This window comes from Pongo abelii, chromosome 7 (assembly GCF_028885655.2).
Source record: "Pongo abelii isolate AG06213 chromosome 7, NHGRI_mPonAbe1-v2.0_pri, whole genome shotgun sequence".
NCBI classification, from domain to species: Eukaryota; Metazoa; Chordata; class Mammalia; order Primates; family Hominidae; genus Pongo; species Pongo abelii.
In genome coordinates, this window is record NC_071992.2 from 30,267,488 (window position 1) to 30,285,609 (window position 18,122).

The window sequence follows — 18,122 nt, forward strand, 5'->3', positions numbered from 1 at the left end:
GAATCCTAGAGGCTGGGCATGGTGGCTCACGCCTGTAATCCCAGCACTTTGGGAGGCCGAGGAGGGTGGATCACCTGAGGTCAGGAGTTCGAGACCAGCCTGACCAACATGGTGAAACCCCGTGTCTACTAAAAATACAAAAATTAGCCAGGCGTGGTGGCGGACGCCAGTAACCCCAGCTACTCAGGAGGCTGAGGCAGGAGAACTGCTTGAACCTGGGAAGCGGAGGTTGCAGTGAGCCGAGATCACACCACTGCACTCCAGCCTGGGCGACAGAGTAAGACTCTGTGTCAAAAAAAAAAAAAAAAAAAAAAAAAATCCTAGAATGGTAACTTCTAGGACATTGAATTGGTTACATGAGTAGGTGTTTTAGTTCAGAATGTATGACTAATATATTTGCAGCTAAGTGACATTTTCTGTTTTCTAATAACTCCTCCAAGCCCTTTCCCATTGCTCAAACACAGTGGCAGTTCCTCCCCTGGAAGTGTGTGCTTTTCTTCCGCTGTGCTGTTCATTCCTGAGCATCCCACTCACACCCCACCCTCCCGACCCAGACCCACGGGCCACCCTTGCCAGCCTTGTCTCTGCCTTGGGAAGCTGGCATCTGCCAGCACTCTGGGGTTCTCGGCTCTGACTTCCAGATGGGTTTAATCAAAGAGAGGTGCTGTTGAAAGTGAGGAAGGCTGGGAAGGGAGAGAGGTGGGGTCTTCTCCCTCTTCCCTCCCTGCTACGCCTTGGGGTTTGTTGTTGTTGTTGTTGTTTGGTTTTGTTTTCTAGAGATGGAGTCTCACTATGTTGCCCAGGCTGGTCTCAAACTCCTAGGCTCTAGTGCTCCCACCTCGGCCTCCCAAAGTGCTGGGATTACAGGTATGAGCCACTGCACCCAGCTCCCAGGCCTCAGTTTTGATGTGGCTGTGTTGCTCGGCCACACTGCACATGTCCTGGTGGACGGCGCCTCTTCTGTGGCTACAGCTCTCACTGGCCCCAGGAACTCCACCTTCTCTCTCCCCTTTGCCTCTCCAGCCTAAGGGATGATAAGGTTTTCTGCTGTTGCCAGTTCCTGGGCACTTCACCAGCCCTTCTTCATGCTCTTTTTATTTATTTATTTTGAGACAGAGTCTCACTTTGTTGCCCAGGCTGGAGTGCAGTGGCGTCATCTCGGCTCACTGCAACCTCTGCCTTCCCGGCTCAAGCGATTCTCATCATGCCCCAGCCTCCAGAGTAGCTGGGACTACAGGCATGTACCACCATGCCCAGCTAATTTTTTCTTTTTTTTTTTTTTGTAGAGATGGGGTTTCACCATGTTGCCCAGGCTGGTCTTGAACTCAGGGGCTCAAGCGATATGCCCACCTCAGCCTCCCAAAGTGCTTGGATTACAGGTGTGAACCACTGCACCCAGCTCCTTCTTCATTCTCTTAACTCTGCCCACAGCATGTGCTATGGGCTACACTATGTCTCCCACAAATTCTATGCTGAAATCTTAACCCCTGGGACCCCAGAATGTGACTGTATTTGGAGATAGACTCTTTAAAGAGGTGTTTGGGATTAAATGAGGTGGTTAGGGTGGGCTGTAACCCAGTAGGACGGGCGTCCTTTTAAGAAGAAATTAAGGCCAGGCGTGGTGGCTCACGCCTGTAATCCCAGCACTTTGGGAGGCCAAGGCCAGTGGATCACCTGAGGTCAGGAATTCGAGACCAGCCTGGCCAACATGGCGAAACCCCGTCTTTACTAAAAATACAAAAAAATTAGCTGGGCGTGGTGGCGGGTGCCTATAATCCCAGCTACTCCAGAGGCTGAGTTGGGAGAATTGCTTGAGCCCAGGAGGCGGAGGTTGCAGTGAGCCGAGGTTGTGCCATTACACTCCAGCCTGGGCAAAAAGAACAAAACTCCATCTCAAAAAAGAAAAAAAAAAAAAAAAAAGGAGAAGGAAAAATTAAGAAACAGACATATACAGAGGGATGACCACATGAGGACGCAGGGAGAAGACGGCATCTACAAGCCCAGAGAGAGGCCTCAGGAGAAACCAACCTTGCCAGATCTTGGACGTCTAGCTTCTAGAACTGCAAGGAAATAAATTCCTGTTGTTGAAGGCTCCCGGTCTGTGGTGCAGCCCTAGCAAACTAAGATACCATGGTAAACAGCCCCTCCATTCAACTGTTCATGCAGCCTTGGGAGTGCGCCTGTAGCCTTCTGGGACCTACCTCACCCACCCAATATTACCAATGGTGCCATCATATGTCCCATCACCAACCTCATGATATCTATCATCATGTTTCTACATCTGTAAATCTGTCCACATTTATGCCATGAATTCCTTTTTACTGAAATACTGTAGGACTCACTACCACAATAAGTACTTAAGCTGAAAGAGTTTCTAATGGGAGCCAAGTAAATTCAGCTCTCCACCGTGCAAAGCATCTTGTCATTTCTATAATAAAAGTCTTTCCATGTTCAGTCCACTTTGGCTCTGGAACCTGGATGAGTCATGCTTGGGGCCCAAGGTGCCTGTGAAGATGTTGCATGAGAATTTCAGCTGTGGTGGCAGTGGCTGGGAGTCCCACTGACTCAGGGGGAGGCCAGGTGAGATGAGCTGGAACTTTTAGGGACAGCTGGAACTTAGGGACATCTAGAAAGGAAAAAGGAATCATGAAAGCGAGGGTTATTGAAACACCACGGGAGCTATCTAGTTAAACTTATTTTTAACGACATAAAACAATTTTACAAAATTATAGGGCTGGATGGGATTTATTGAGATTTCCCAACTTCACTCCCCTCTGCCCCCAGGCAATCTTCACCCTGAGCTACAGATAATACGGTCTTTAGCGTCCAAAGTGCTCTCACTAACATTATTTCATCTGAACCTCAAGATCACATGTGGTAGAGAGGATAGTATTAATAAGTTTCATTTTGCAAATAAATGAAACTGAGGAATTTGAGTGACAGTCCAAGTTCACACAGCTAAAAAGTGTCACAGCTGGGGCTGGAGACTTGGGATTTTTAGATGAGAGTATTGGCATCATTCCCATATTTTAATTTTAAATATTTTTTAAAATAGATATTTTTTAGAGATGAGGTCTCCCTATGTTGCCCAGGCTGGTCTTGAATTCTTTGATCCTCTCGCCTCCGCCTCCCAAAGTGCTGAGATTATCAGCGTGAGCCACCGTGCCCAGCCCGTTCCCATAATTTACACTCTCCATTAATCAATACATGCGCACGATCTCTCTAAAAAGGCGAATGTCACAGGTTGACATCACAACCGAAACTCACAGTGGGAAGGGATTTCTCCTCGACATCTGGCCGCGAGCAGGAAAGGGAAGAGAATGGAGAGAGGAAAAGAAAGAAATAATCCGAGCTGAGCTTGAAGGGAGAGAGAGTGAGGCATTCTTTAAAGTTCGCCCTTATCTTGGTTCCAACTGTGCAAGGAGAGACCTAAGAGGATTGGGCTGAACACAGATACCGCAGCCTCCCCCGAGCACAATGCCCCCCCGTTACTCCATACTAAGCTGGCAAGTCACAGGAGTCAGATCAGAGTCCTTGTCACATCTCTCTAACACTGTGGCAGGTATGTTTGCAATACACAGGGTTTCTGTAAGTCTGTGAAAATCCTACTTTAGACTTTCATTGACTCAGCAACAACATCTGCCGATGACAGCTCCCTGGTCCTCCCCTCCAGCTAACGTGCTCCCTCTCATTCCACAAGGAAGCTCCACACCTGCCTGAAGTGCTCTCTGTAGTCCTCCCGTAAGTCTAACCTGTCCTTCCAGGCCTGCCTTCCTGCAAGAAGCTTACATGTCTCCATCCACAGGAAGTTTCCAGCAGGTGGATTCCTGAAGCCTTTATTATCGACTTCTCTGGCTTTGTGTTGAATGTATGCTCTAAAGCATTAGTACTCTACTCACTTCTAAGTGTAATTCTTTGTCCCTCAATGAGACTGCAAACTCCCTGCAAGCAAAACACAAATCTGTATTTTATTTTATTTTTGAGACAGGGTCTCACTTGGTCTCCCAGGCTGGAGTGCAGTGGCATAATCACAGCTCACTGCAGCCTTGACCTCCTGGGTTCAAGCAATCCTCCCACCTCAGCCTCCCGAGTAGCTGGGACTACAGGTGCGCACGACCATGCCTGGCTAATATTTTTACTTTTTTTTTTTTGTAGAGATGAGGGTCTTCCTATGTTGCCTAGGCTGGTCCTGAACTCCCGAGCTCAAGCAGTCCTCCCGCTTTGGCCTCCCAAAGTGCTGGGATTACAGGCCCACTGTGCCCAGCCAAAGCTGGAAGCTTACACTTCATTAAATCGACAGGTGTCTGCCTATAGTAGGTGCAGACATGTTTGTTGATTTTTCTGGGAAAGAGTGGGCAAAACTGGGGTTAAAGTAGCAAGTTGTTAGCATCGAAAAGGAAAAGGGGTAAGAGATGGGAGTAAATAATCTTCCCTCGTTTGAAGTTTTCGGTGTTGTTTAAGGTCCCTGTAGCAGAAGTATTTTCATTCCTGTTTCAAATAAACAGGAAGTTTCCTCTATGCTCTTTTAGTAACAATGAAGATAAAAATAATACCTGTTGAATGGCCAGGCGCAGTGGCTCATGCCTGTAATCCCAGCACTTTGGGAGGCTGAGGCGGGTGGATCACCTGAGATCAGGAGTTGAGACCAGCCTGGCCAACATGGTGAAACCCTGTCTCTACTAAAAATGAAAAAAATTAGCTGGACATGGTGGTGGCCGCCTGTAATCCCAGCTACTCAGGAGACTGAGGCAGGAGAATGTCTTGAACCTAGGAGGCAGAGGTGACAGTGAGCAAGACCACACCATTGCACTCCAGCCTGGGCAACAAGAGTGAAACTCCATCTCAAAAAATATAAATAAATAAAATAAAATAACACCTGTTAAATGAAGAAAAAGCCTAGCTCTCTATGATACAAGAATGGGCTAGTCACATCTCACCTGTAACAGTTTCAAATTTAATCCTATTACCATGCAACGCTTATCTGTCACTGCATTTGCAAAACCCCTTTCTCCTGAGTCCCCGGGCAGTTCACAGGTCCAGGCAGGCTCCTCACAGCCCTCCCTTTTCACCGTGGCAGGCCCCAGGGCCTCCCCTGCTCTCCTCTCCTCTTGGTAGCTGTCACCACCCATCCAGACTGTGGCATTTCTCTTCCCTCCAAGATGGGCTGAGGCAAGATGGTCTTCTGGCCACCATTCCTTGTGGTCCCGGAACACAAGCTCACAGACCGTCTTCATTTTGAGACTTTCATGTCCATTATTACAAGAGAAAAGGCAAGATTTAAGGGAGAAAACATGGGGAAGTTCTATAAAAGGGTAAAAATCTTATAGTTCTGGATCCTGCTCTATAGCACCTGACTATCTGGCTGAAATAACTAGAAGTTTCTTCTATACCAATGTTGGGGTCTTCAAAACCTTTTCTTTCCTACTGATCTTTTCCCCTGGCTGTGAATCCACCCCCACCTTCTTCCCCCAGAAAGGTCCATCTTTCTGGGTCCCACATAGACTTAACAGCAAGAAGCATCTTAGCGGGATAACTGAGGCCTAGTTTCACATGGTTTAACTTCTGAGCACCTCGAGACGCGGGAAGGCACATTTCATGCCACCTCTATTCTCCATGAGAATCTTCCCTAAAGGGCATTTTCCTATGACTCCTCAGGGATTATTTTTGCTTTTCTCGTTCTTTGAAAATAATTAAGATTGTTTATTTTTGAATAGGTTACTTTTCTACATAGTTCAATATTCAAAAGGTACAAAAGCAATCAGTGAAAAATCTCCCCCTACCTCATCCTCGAGCCTCCTATTTCCCTTTCTCAAAGTTACCAGGGTTGTATTTTTTTGTTTTTCTGTTTTTTTTGTTTTGTTTTGTCTACTTCCAGTGATATTGTATATGTAGGTGAGCAAACGTAGACATAAAACGCAAATTGTCTCCCTTTCCTTTTTCACACAACTGGCAGCACGCTGTGAACACCACTGCTGTTTGCTCACTATATATGTGAGAGGCTATGTATGGAGTGTGTGTGTGTGTGTGTGTGTGTGTGACTGTTACAAATCAATACACGAGGCTGGGTGCAGTGGCTCACGCCTGTAATCCCAGCACTTTGGGAGGCCAATGTGGGCGGATCACCTGAGGTCAGGAGTTCGAGACCAGCCTGGCCAACATGGTGAAACCCCATCCCTACTAAAAATACAAAAATTAGCTGGGCATGGTGGCGGGCGCCTGTAATCCCAGCTACTCAGGAGGCTGAGGCAGGAGAATCGCTTGAACCTGGGAGGCAGAGGTTGCAGTGAGCCAAGATCGCACCACTGCACTCCAGCCTGGGCAACAGAGTGAGACTCCATCTCAAAACAAAACAAAACAACAACAACAACAAAAACCCAAATTAATACAGGAAGAACTTCCCTAATCTTTCATTGGCTGTAGAGCAGTTCACATCCAGATGAACCATACCGATAAGATATTTGGGCCATTTTCAATGTCTTGCTTTTACAAACGATGCCAACATGAATGACCCTTTACGAATGTGCAGGCTCCTCTGCTGCAGCTGTCTGCTTTCTGGTAGGTGGACATTGCCAACGGCCATGCCGTCCATCAGCATTCCTAGTGCTGCCCTGGAACACCATCATAAGAATATTCCAGCCAGGCGTGTTGGCTCACACCTGTAATCCCAGCACTTTGGGTGGCCAAGGCGGGTGGATCACCTAAGGTCAGGCATTCAAGACCAGCCTGGCAAACATGGTGAAACGCCATCTCTACCAAAAATACCAAAGAAATTAGCTGGGCGTGGTGGTGCACTCCTGTAATTCCAGCTACTTGGGAGGCTGAGACGGGAGAATCACTTGAACTTGGGAGGCGGAGGTTGCAGTGAGCCGAGATTGCACCACTGCACTCCAGCCTGGGCGACAGAGTGAGACTTCATCCAAAAAAACAAACAAACAAAAAACAGACAAACAAAACATAACAACAACAACAAAAGAATTTTCCAATCCTCCATCTGTCCCTATGAAGAGGGATGGGATCAGGTAATTCAAAGATATTTTTCTCATCGGTTGAGCTTTGTGTTCTTTTTCTAGAGGTATTCGCCCAATATCCTGATGTGCCGTTATTGTGTCTTTAAAGCGAAGGAAATAGAAGAGAAATGCAAGGCCATGCGTTTGACATTGGAATTCTCCAGGGTTCTGCTCTTGGCCTGCTTCCTGGCCAATCAGTGCCTGAATCTTCCATGGCTGGATGTGTTTCTGTTGCCCTGCTGTTCCCCTGGGCTCTGGGCCCATCTATTCAGCTCTTTTCTGAACTCATATACTTGTGGTCCCATAGTTACCTCCAACCTGACATTTCCTGCTAGGTTTCCCGTCCCAGTGGGGAGAGGCATGAACCTTAATACAACTGCCTGCCCAAGATTCCTGGGACTTTTCCCTTCCTGGGCCGGAAGCTCTCCCGTGTAGCCTGGAAGCTCTTGAGGGCAGGGGCTGTGTCTTATGATTATCTCCCTAGGGCTAGTTCAGTGCCTGTAAAATCCTTGTTCATTAATGATAAACATGCCAATGTTTCCTCCTTCTTTCTCGTCTCAGGGCAATGGCTGAAACAGCCTTGCAGGTGCACTTTGCATGGGGATAGAAAATTCCTATTTTCAGGCTGGATGTCACTTTATTGGGCACAGAGAAGTGGGTGAGAATGCCAAGAGGCTACTGAGGGTGAGGGGCCCAAGAAAGACGAGGGTCCCACAGGAGGCTAAGGCCCAAGAAGAGGTAGAAACAGGAACAGCCTGTATATACCAGCTTGTCTACAGACCTGTGTTTTTCACTCCCTGATTTTTTTTTGTTTTGTTTTGAGATAGAGTCTCACTCTGGTGCCCAGGCTGGAGTGCAGTGGCACGATCTCCGCTCACTGCAACCTCTGCCTCCTGGGCTTAAGCTATTCTTCTGCCTCAGCCTCCTGAGTAGCTGGGATTACAGGCATCTGCCACCACGCCCAGCTAATTTTTGTATTTTTGGTAGAGACGGGGTTTCACCATGTTGTCTAGGCTGGTCTTGAACTCCTGACCTCAGGTGATCCACCGGCCTTGGCCTCCCAAAGTGCTGGGATTACAGGTGTGAGCCACTGCACCTGGCCCCTGATTGATTTTTTTGTTTGTTCTCCATTCATGTTATTTGCAGACATTTGCAAACGATCACTGATGCAAACAACACCATTGGATCAACCCAAGGATCAGTTAAGTGAACACATTAGGTAAAGAAGTATGTGGATATGGAAAATAGATAAATATAGTAACAACAATGACAGCACCTGCTTTGTGCCAGTCCCTCTTCTAGGAATACCAATGACAGTAATAACTGCAAATATCTGACAGCCAGGCATTATGCTAACATGCATTTATTAATTCATTTCTTCTTCACGACAAGCCTGTGATGTGGTAAAGAATCTTACCACATCTTCACTTTTTGTGACAATCTTCACTTTGTAGAAGATTCACCTCCTCCCTTTAAAAAAATCTCCCTCTCAACGTTTTATTATGACTCCCAGTTGAGGAGCTGATGCAGGATTTTTCTCGGCCCCTTTGCTAGACTTGCAGCAGGGGTGCCCTGTCTATTTGGCCTGCTGTGCTCAGCCCCTTGCGGGAGGGAGCACGCGAGTGAGTGAGTGCGGGACCCGGTCGGCCCCTCTAAGCGCCAACACAGGAGCAAGCTCCGTGCAGGGCCTGAGGCCAGGCCAGGCATGTTACCTCAAGGGAACGTGGTGGCTCCCAGACAAGGGTGCCCATGACCCTGAAGCCCCAGAGGGGGCGTCAGTGTGCTAATTAGCTCTTTTAGTTCCGTTGTCCATAGCCCAATGGACTGCAGCATGTTAGCAGCTCAGTTGGCCCCTGGCCCTGTCGTGTGGGGCAGCTGCCCTCTGCTGGTGAGGGCAAAAGGCCAGTGTGACAGCCTTTTTGGGTACCCACACTCAGTGGGTCCTGAGCTCTTGCCCAGCGTCCAAGAAGAATGAGGTCACGCTGACAACTGAAGGGATGAGGGCAGATTTTTTTTTTTTTTTGAGACGGAGTTTCACTCTTGTTGCCCAGGCTGGAGTGCAATGGCATGATCCTGGCTCACTGCAACCTCTGCCTCCCGGGTTCAAGTGATTCTCCTGCCTCAGCCTCCCGAGCAATTCTCCTGCCTCAGCCTCCCAAGTAGCTGGGATTACAGGTGCCTGCCACCACACCTAGCTAATTTTTTTTTGTATTTTTAGTAGAGATGGGGTTTCACCATGTTGGCCAGGCTGGTCTTGAACTCCTGACCTCAGGTGATCTGCCCACCTCGGCCTCCCAAAGTGCTGGGATCATAGGCGTGAGCCACCGTGCCTGGCCTGAGGGCAGATAATTTAATTGAGGACAGAACAGCTCTCAGCAAAGCGGGGATGCAGAGGGGTAAGGAAGTTCCCCACCCCCACAGTTGGGTGGTTTCTCTCTCCGCATGTGGCTGGGTCAGGGCTTTTTATGGACTCAGAATGGGGAGTGCATGCTGATTGGTTTGTGAGTATACAGAAAAGGTTAAAGCAAAGACACCATTCAAAGGTGGGCACAACGGTGTAGAAAACCGATTAGGAAAGGGTAGGTACATGTAAAATAGGTGAAGGGTGGGGATCAATCAGGGGAAAGCACGCCAAATGGAAAGACAGATTCTCAATTGGTCTGTGGATTTGACTCGTAGCGTGGCTTTCAGGCTTTCAACTGTCTAAAGGTTGGCGGTGGGATTTCACCAGGGACCCCACCCCTATCTCTCCAGGCATTTGGCTGCCTCCTGCTGCTATCAGAGTGATGTGGTAATACTGTATATAAATATGGATTATTGTGTTTGAAAAACATAAAATCAGAAGTTGTTGGTTTTAGCAGTGCAAGCACAGTTTAAACTCACCCCTGTAAATTGCCTAAAGCACAGGCTGGGGGCTGAGGTCATGAGTAGAGACAAAGGCTCAGAGTGCAGAGGAGATGGCTGAGGAGGTCCTCCCTGGGGGACCTTCTTCTAAGAAGAAGGCCTAAGAGGCTGATGCTAGTCCCAGTCCCAGCTTCATCCAGTTGATAGGATGCTTAATCCTCAGGATGGAGTTGCTTCAAGGACTTTCCATCTAGGAATTCTGGAGAAGGACCCCTGCTGTCTCCTGTCTGCTCAGGAGCCCAGAAAGCTGCTCAGTCCTGTCTGGATACCTTCCAGAGGGCCCCTGCTTTGGCTAACGCCTATGAGCGAAACATTCCCTTTTACTCCCAGCTTATGCTTCTGGTGGAAATAGAGGCAAGGTGTTAGAAAGAAATAACCAACGCAGTTTTAAAGAATCCACAGGCCTGGCTTTGTGTTTATCTTTTAAGTAACCTTGGGGTAATATTTTTAGCTGCAGAGGAAGGCTAAGCAACTCGAGCCAGGGTTTTGAAATTCAAATCCAAGACTATGTGACTACATCTTTCAGCCTTCCAAGTAGGTGAAATAGGTAGGGATGTGGTGCAAACATTCAAAGGCCATAAGCTCTGAGTGGTTGGTTGTTAGTAATCATTGTGAACTCATATTTCAAAACACCTGTGTCTTAGAAAATTGGCTTCCAGTGTAGTTTGTGGTGAAATACTATATTACGAAACACACATACACACACACATGCTACATACATATATCTTATTTTATGTTATATATATATTTTTAAGAAAGGGTCTCACTGTCACCCAGGCTGAAGTGCAGTAGTGCAATCATAGCTCACTGCAGCCTCGACCTCTCAGGCGCAAGCAATCCTCCCACCTGAGCCTCCCCAGTAGCTGGGACCACAGGTGCGCACCACCATACCTAGCTAACTTTCATTTTTTGTAGAGATTGATGGGTTCTCATTATGTTGGCCAGGCTCATCTCAAACTCCTGGACTCAAGTGATCCCCCTGCTTCAGCCTCCCAAAGTGCTGGGATTACAGGCATGAGCCACTGCATCCAGCCTACATACATATATATAAAACCCCAATGGTAACAGTGGCTAAAGCATGTTATAACAATACGTATATAACTAATAATATTATATAAATCACAAACACAGTTCTCTTCTGGTAGGTCCTGAATAGAAGTTAATTTTTGTCAAATATTTTGTGTTAAAATAAAAACAAATAGCCATTTGGCATTGGTCTAAATGCTAAGTGAACGAGAGCAGGTAGAATCATTTCCATTGGAAATGCCACAGTAATTTATTATGGATAGCCTGATGAAACAAGAGGCAACAAGACAGAACAAGTAAACTCAGCTCTCTTCCAGGCAAAGGAGAAATGCAAAGACTCCAAGTAGCGGGCTCACCTGAGAGTTGATTTTGCCCCCAGGATTCTTCCCAGGGAGGCTTTTTCATCTTTTAGGTATCAAAAATTAACAACAACCAAGATTGTAGTTCTTAGGCTGTGGAGTGCACATAGCATATAATCCATGGCACTGAGTTCAACACACATGCATTCTTCAGTCTAGGAGCATGGAGTAAGAAACAAAACACTGGCTAGGTGCCGTGACCCACACCTGTCATCCCAGTGCTCGGGGAGGCCAAGGCGGGAGGACTGCTTGAGGCCAGGGGTTCAAAAACAGCCTGGGCAACATAGTGAGACCCTGTCTCTACCAAAATTTGAAAAATTAACCAGGTGTGGTGGTGTGCATCTGTAGTCCTAGCTACTCGGGAGGCTAAGGCAGGAAGATCATTTGAGCCCAGGAGGTCAAAGCTGCAATGAGCTCTGATTGCACTGCTCCACTCCAGAATGGGCAACAGAGTGAGACTCTGTCTCTAAAAAAAGAAAAAGAAAAAACAAGAAACACCACAATGATGAGGAGTCCACACATAGGCACAAGACTATATGGAGGCCATGCAGGAGCTGAAAATATATGGCTTATATTCCACACAGCTATTGATGCAACTGTTCCTTACACAGTGGAAACTGACTATAAGGGCCAGATGCAGTGGCTCACATCTGTAATTCCAGCACTTTGGGAGGCTGAAGCAGGCAGATAGCTTGAGACCAGGAGCTCGAGACCAACCTGGGCAACATGGAGAAATCCCGTCTACTAAAAATACAAAAATTAGCCAGGCATGGTGGTACCCACCTGTAATCCCAGTTACTCGGGAGGCTGAGGCATGAGAATTACTTGAACCTGAGAGGCAGAGGCTGCAGTGAGCCAAGATTGCATCACTGCATTCTGGCCTGGGCAACAGAGTAAGACTCTGTCTAAAAAAATAAAGAAAAGAAAAGAAAAGAAACTAAATGAAACTGACTATAAGGAAGAGAAAAGACAAACGGGGAAGAAGAAAAATGGGGAAGGTCAAGGAAAAAGCAAAAAGGAGACTCTTGTTCTATGGGCCAGGGCCTCCCGCCAATGCCTTCTGGCAGCCTGGCGGGTCCCTCCTCCACCTGTGTCTCAGCCACAGCTCACCATCAGATTTCTCTCATCTTTCCTTGTGGGCTCTGGTGATGGCTTAGTGTGATTTTTACTGCTGTTACTACTACTATTACTACCACTAGCTTTGAGCTAGGTACTGTGCTAATGCTTTACATCGTCCTCCCAGTTCAGTGACGTTAGTTAGTCCTGTTACTAACTCCATTTTACACATGAGGAAAAAGAGGCTCAGAGAGGTTACATAACTTGGCCAAGATCACCAGACTACTAAAATAGTGGTACGATGGGAATTGAACCTAGGCTATTTGCATCCCAATCTATGTCCTTAGAAAGCAAAATAGGTCAGGCGTGGTGGCTTATGCCTGTAATCCCAGCACTTTGGGAGGCTGAGGCAAATGGACTTCTTGAGGTCAGGAGTTTGAGACCAGACTGGCCAATATGGTGAAATCCCGTCTCTACTAAAAATACAAAAATCAGCCCGGCGTGGTGGCAAGTGCCTGTAATCCAAGCTACTTGGGAGGCTGAGGCAGGAGAATCGTTTGAACCCAGGAGGCAGAGGTTGCAGTGAGATGGCCCCACTGCACTCCAGCCTGGGCAACAGAGTAAGACCCTGTCTCAAAAAAAAAAAAAAAAAAGAAAAGAAAATAGAAAAATAACATAATATTGAATGAGAGCACGAACACGTATTACATGCTTAATATAATATACCGGGGATTTAGGTAGATGTCATTATTCCCACTTTACAGATGAAGAAACTGAGGCTTAGAGAGGTTAAGTAACATATCTGAAGTCATACCGTTTAGTACAAGAACCCAGGTCTGTCTGACTGCAAAGCCCATATTCTTTGTTATTCTTCCTTCCAAATGGAATTCCCAGGAATTTCATTGCTTGAATTAAATAGTTAAAAATCTCTCCGATGGATATTTTTGGTTCTGCACATTCAAACCAAACAGACATTGTTATAAAATGAACACCCGGCCGTGCACAGTGGCTCATGCCTGTAATCCCAGCACTTTGGGAAGCTGAGGCAGGAGGATCGCTTGAGGCCAGGAGTTTGGGACCAGCCCAGGCAAAATAGCGAGACCCTGTCTCTACAAAAAATACCCCCAAAAACCACAATTAGCCAGACTTGGTGGTGCACAGGTCCCAGCTACCTGGGAGGCTGAGGTGGGAGGATCCCCTGAGCTCTGGGAGTTGTTGAGGCTGCAGTGAGCTGTGATCACGCCACTGCACTCCAGCCTGAGTGACAGAGTGAGACCCTGTCTCAAAAAAAAAAAAAAAATTAAATTTAAATTAAAAAAACCCCAAACACCTGAGAAGTGCATCAGAATTTGATAAGAAGTATATCAAAGATTGCCTGCAAGGAACCTTCTACAGAAACTCTGTTTTATAAATTCTTCTGTTTTGGTTCATTATACTTCCTAAAGTTCAAAGAAAAAGATTGGAAACAGAAATTAGTTTGTGTTGGTTTAAAATTAGGATTCATGAATGTAACGGATTTTTTTTTTTGTATTCTACATAAAGCCATTTTAATTACAGCTGTGTTCTTCAGGCATCAGGGGAGAAAGGGGTGTGAACGCCTAGAAACCCATGGGGCCCCATAGCAAACACTCATTTTATTACTACTACCATTATTATTATTTATTTAAGTGCTCTGTCACCCAGGCTGGAATGCAGTGGCACAATCATGGCTCACTGGTCCCTTAACCCCCTTGGCTCAAGTGATCCTCCTACCTCAGCCTCCCAAGTGGCTGGGACTACAGGCATGAGACACCACACCTGGCTAATTATTTTATTTTTTTGCAGAGACAGGGTCTTACTAAGTTGCCCAGGCTGGTCTCAAACTCCTGGCCTCAAGCCATCCTTCTACCTCGGCCTCCTGCGTCCTTGGGATTACCCAGCCACTGCACCCACCAAACTCATTTTATAAATGAAGAAACAAAGACTCTGGGAATTTGAGTGACTACTCGTTAGTGGTAGAGTTGAAACTACAACTGGGGTTTCCTGATGCTTAAACCATTGTTCATTCCACAGTATGATCCAGGATTCACTTTAGAGTATATTCTTGTGCGTGGTTTTTCTTCTTTTTTTCCCCCCCCCTCTTTTGAGTGAAGGAAAAAAGGTGAGAAAGCTTGAAGAAGCACTTTTAAAAATTAGGACACTAAGAGTAAAGTTATCCCTGGAAAGAGGTGAAGAAGGTAATTTCAAAGGCTGGAATTAGCAGAGCACAGGAAAAGATAAGGTGTAATCTAAGGCAATCAGGGTAAGCAGGCAGTTAAAGACTTTTGTTACTTGTATTTAAGTGAATGCTCTGAAACGGCAGGCTTTTTGAAATCCATGGCGAACCAGGACCTAGAAAGTGAGGACATTTAACTCCCAAGTAAAAGTTCAGTGTTAGACAAGAGGTATGTGTATTCATACTTGATACAGGAAAAAACAAAGAAAAGAAACAAGATGTCAGCTAGGGTCCTCTTAGCCCAATTCCAGGGCCTCGGAAGTTCAAAGCCCATCTACTTGTTTTCTGTGAATTGTCCTAAGGAGTGTTCATTTTCTTAGCATTCTAGACTTCTAAGATCTTGCTTCCATGTGTAAATGGAGTAGAATTTACTGCAGAGATGGAGGGAGGTATTTACATCCCAGTAACAGCAAACAGGTTTAATTGGAACAGGTGGTATCTAATACTGTTCCCGCCTCTCTCCCCTACCTAATCTTGGCTTCTCTCCTCCTCTTCCTCCTACCTCTTTCCTCCCTACTCCCTCTCCTCCTCCTCCTCTTCCCTTCCAGGAGCAGAAACAACAAATTCTTCCCCTAATCTCTAGCCCAGCAGGTTTTCCCTGCCTCTGAAGTCCTAGAGTCTGCTGACATCCTTGCTCTCAAGGCCTCCTCCCTCCCTATGCGTTTAGCAGTCTCTTCCTCAAGAAGACAGCTCTTTCCTTCCCTAATAATTACATGGATCTGCTGTTAAAATTAAAAATATAGGGCTGGGCGCAGTGGCTCACACCTGTAATCCTAGCACTTTGGGAGGCCAAGGTGGGTGGATAACCTGAGGTCAGGAGTTTGAGACCGGCCTGGCCAACATGGCAAAATCCTGTCTCTACCAAAAATACAAAAATTAGCCAAGCGTGGTGGCAGGTGCCTGTAGTCCCAGCTACTCGGGAGGCTGAGGCAGGAGAAGCGCTTGAACCCAGGAGGTGGAGGTTGCAGTGAGTCAAGATCGCGCCATTGCACTCCGGACTGGGCAACAAGAGCGAAACCCCGTCTCAAAAAAAAAATTGTATATCTTTACACAAGGTTGAAAATCTTTGAAGTTTAATGAAGATGGTATCTGACTACTGTGGAGTTTATATATGTATGTGTGTATATATATAAACTCCACAGTATATATATACATATGTGTATGTGTATATAAATGTGTATATATATGTGTATGTGTATATATATGTGTGTGTATATATGTGTGTATATATATATGTGTGTGTGTGTATATATATATTTTTTTTTTTTTTTTTTTTTTTTTGAGACAGTGTTGCTCTGTTGCCCAGGCTACAGTGCGGTGGCGCAATCTCCGCTCGCTGCAACCTCTGCCTCCCAGGTTAAAGCAATTCTCCTGCCTCAGCCTCCCAAGTAGCTGGGATTACAGGCACGCACCACCATGCTTAATTTTTGTATTTTTAGTAGAGACGGGGTTTCACCATGTTGGCCAGGCCAGTCTCCATCTCCTGACTTCGTGATTTGCACTCTTCAGCCTCCCAAAGTGTTGGGATTACAGGCATGAGCCATTGTGCCTGGCTGGAGTTTATATTTTTAATTGCTTTGTTTTATATGGAATCTTGTTCTCATAACTAATTGTAATGGGAGTGTCTTGACATTTACATAATTTTCATAAGGAGTCTTCAAAACTGCAAAGGATTAGCAATCAGGTCTAAGCTTTATTCCCATCTTTTTTCTTTTTTTTTTTTTTTTCGAGACAGAGTCTTGCTCTGTTGCCCAGGCTAGAGTGCCATGGTGCGATCTCAAGTCACTATAACCTCCGCCTCCTGGATTCAAGTGATTCTCTTGTCCCAGCCTCTCAAGTAGCTAAGATTACAGGTGCCTGCCACCACACCTGGCTAATTTTTGTATTTTTAGTAGAGACGGGGTTTCACCGTGTTGGCCAGGCTAGTCTCAAACTCCTGACCTCAGGTGATCCGCCTGCCTCAGCATCCCAAAGTGCTGGGATTACAGGTGTGAGCCACCTCACCCAGCCCATCTTTTATCAATCATTCACCCCAAAAAGTGGTTAGACTAAGTGGTTCTGACTAAGGCAGCACTTGGGGTCCGCTTTAGAATCAAAAGCGGAAGAGCAAATCAGGTACACTTTCAAGGGGGCGGGTTTTGAAACCTCAAACTCATCGAATAATAGGAAACATGACAAGCTCACCGCAACATGTGCAAGATGTGAAACCGTTTCCCCAAGTATGGTTCTGTTTTTGGAGACAGCGCTCACATCTGAAGGCTCTAAGTAATGACAGGCAAAAAGGGAGGCTGGTGTCAGTGATCTGACAGCCACATCCCCAGAGAAATGGACTAAGGAATATTACTTGTCCTTTTTTTTTTTTTTTTTTTTAGGTAGGGTCTCACTCTGTCACCCAGGCTGGAGTGCAGTGGTGAGATCATGGCTCACTACAGCTTCAAACTCCTGGGCTCAAGTGATCCTCCCACCTCAGCCTCCAGAGTAGCTGGAACTACAGGTGTATGCCCCTGCCATGCCCAGCTAATTTAAAAAAGTTTTATTGTACAGATGGGATTTTGCTGTGTTGCCCAGGCTAGTCTCAAACTCCTGGCCTCAATTATTCTCCCATCTCAGCCTCCCAAAGTACTGGGATGACAGGTATGAGCCACTGCCCCCTAGCCATGTGTCCTCTTTTATTCTCCCATTATCTTCTCTCTTCTTGCCCTTTCCATTTAACAAAGCCTCTTTCCTGATAATAGGAGCGAGGAATCTTCAAGTGTTCAGGTCTCAGGTAACCTCCTAGGTTTGGGGGTCAGGGTTTGGGGGTATGTCACTTTCATCTTTGCCTTTAGAAGGTGCTCCCCTAAGTTTGTCCTGCTCACCCACTTCTCTAGGTCCTCCTGAAATCTTCCTCCATAAACCTGTCGAAATGATGGGGGAACTTTCTGTCAGAGGTGTTTGAACCAGAGCAACTCCATCTTGAATAGGAGCTGGGTAAAATGAGGCTGAGACCTACTGGGCTGCTTTCCCAGATGGTTAAGGCATTCTAAGTCACAGGATGAGACCGGAGGTCAGCACAAGATACAGGTCATAAAGACCTTAATGATAAAACAGGTTGCGATAAAAAAAAAGCCAGCCAAAACCAAGATGGAGACGGGAATGACCTCTGGTCATCCTCACTGCTACACTCCCATTAGCGCCATGACAGTTTACAAATGCCACGGCAACGTCAGAAAATTATCCTATATGGTCTAAAAGGGGGAGGCATGAATAATCCACCCCTTGTTTAGCATATAATCAAGAAAGAACCATAAAAATCGGCAACCAGCAGCCCTCGGGGCTGCTCTGTCTATGGAGTAGCCATTCTTTTATTTCTTTACTTTCTTAATAAACTTGCTTTCACTTTATGAACTTGCACTAGATCTAAGAACCCTCTCTGGGGGTCTGGATCCAGACCCCTTTCTGGTAACATTCATGTATCAAATGAATACATGATTTTCTGCACTGGAATCACACCTAGGCTGTGTCTACTGTAACAAA

The 18,122-nt window shown here is 46.2% G+C and overlaps 1 protein-coding gene across 4 annotated transcripts in view; it reads right to left on the reverse strand.

The window, feature by feature from the left end:
* Window positions 1-2,284: 2,284 nt before the first annotated feature.
* The window catches only part of FBXO16 (F-box protein 16), a 67,036-nt gene continuing 51,198 nt past the window's right edge, over window positions 2,285-18,122 (reverse strand). The window contains exons 7-8 of one of the 4 annotated variants that reach the window (XM_054561389.2): window positions 3,268-3,293; window positions 2,285-2,626 (exon numbers count right to left, since the gene is read on the reverse strand). In XM_054561389.2, coding sequence (XP_054417364.1) covers window positions 2,617-2,626; window positions 3,268-3,293 — 36 coding nt within the window. In that variant the 3' untranslated portion in view covers window positions 2,285-2,616. The remainder of the gene's footprint in view (window positions 2,627-3,267; window positions 3,294-18,122) is intronic. The other 3 variants (XM_054561388.2, XM_054561390.2, XM_024251190.3) reach the window with 3 other exon arrangements.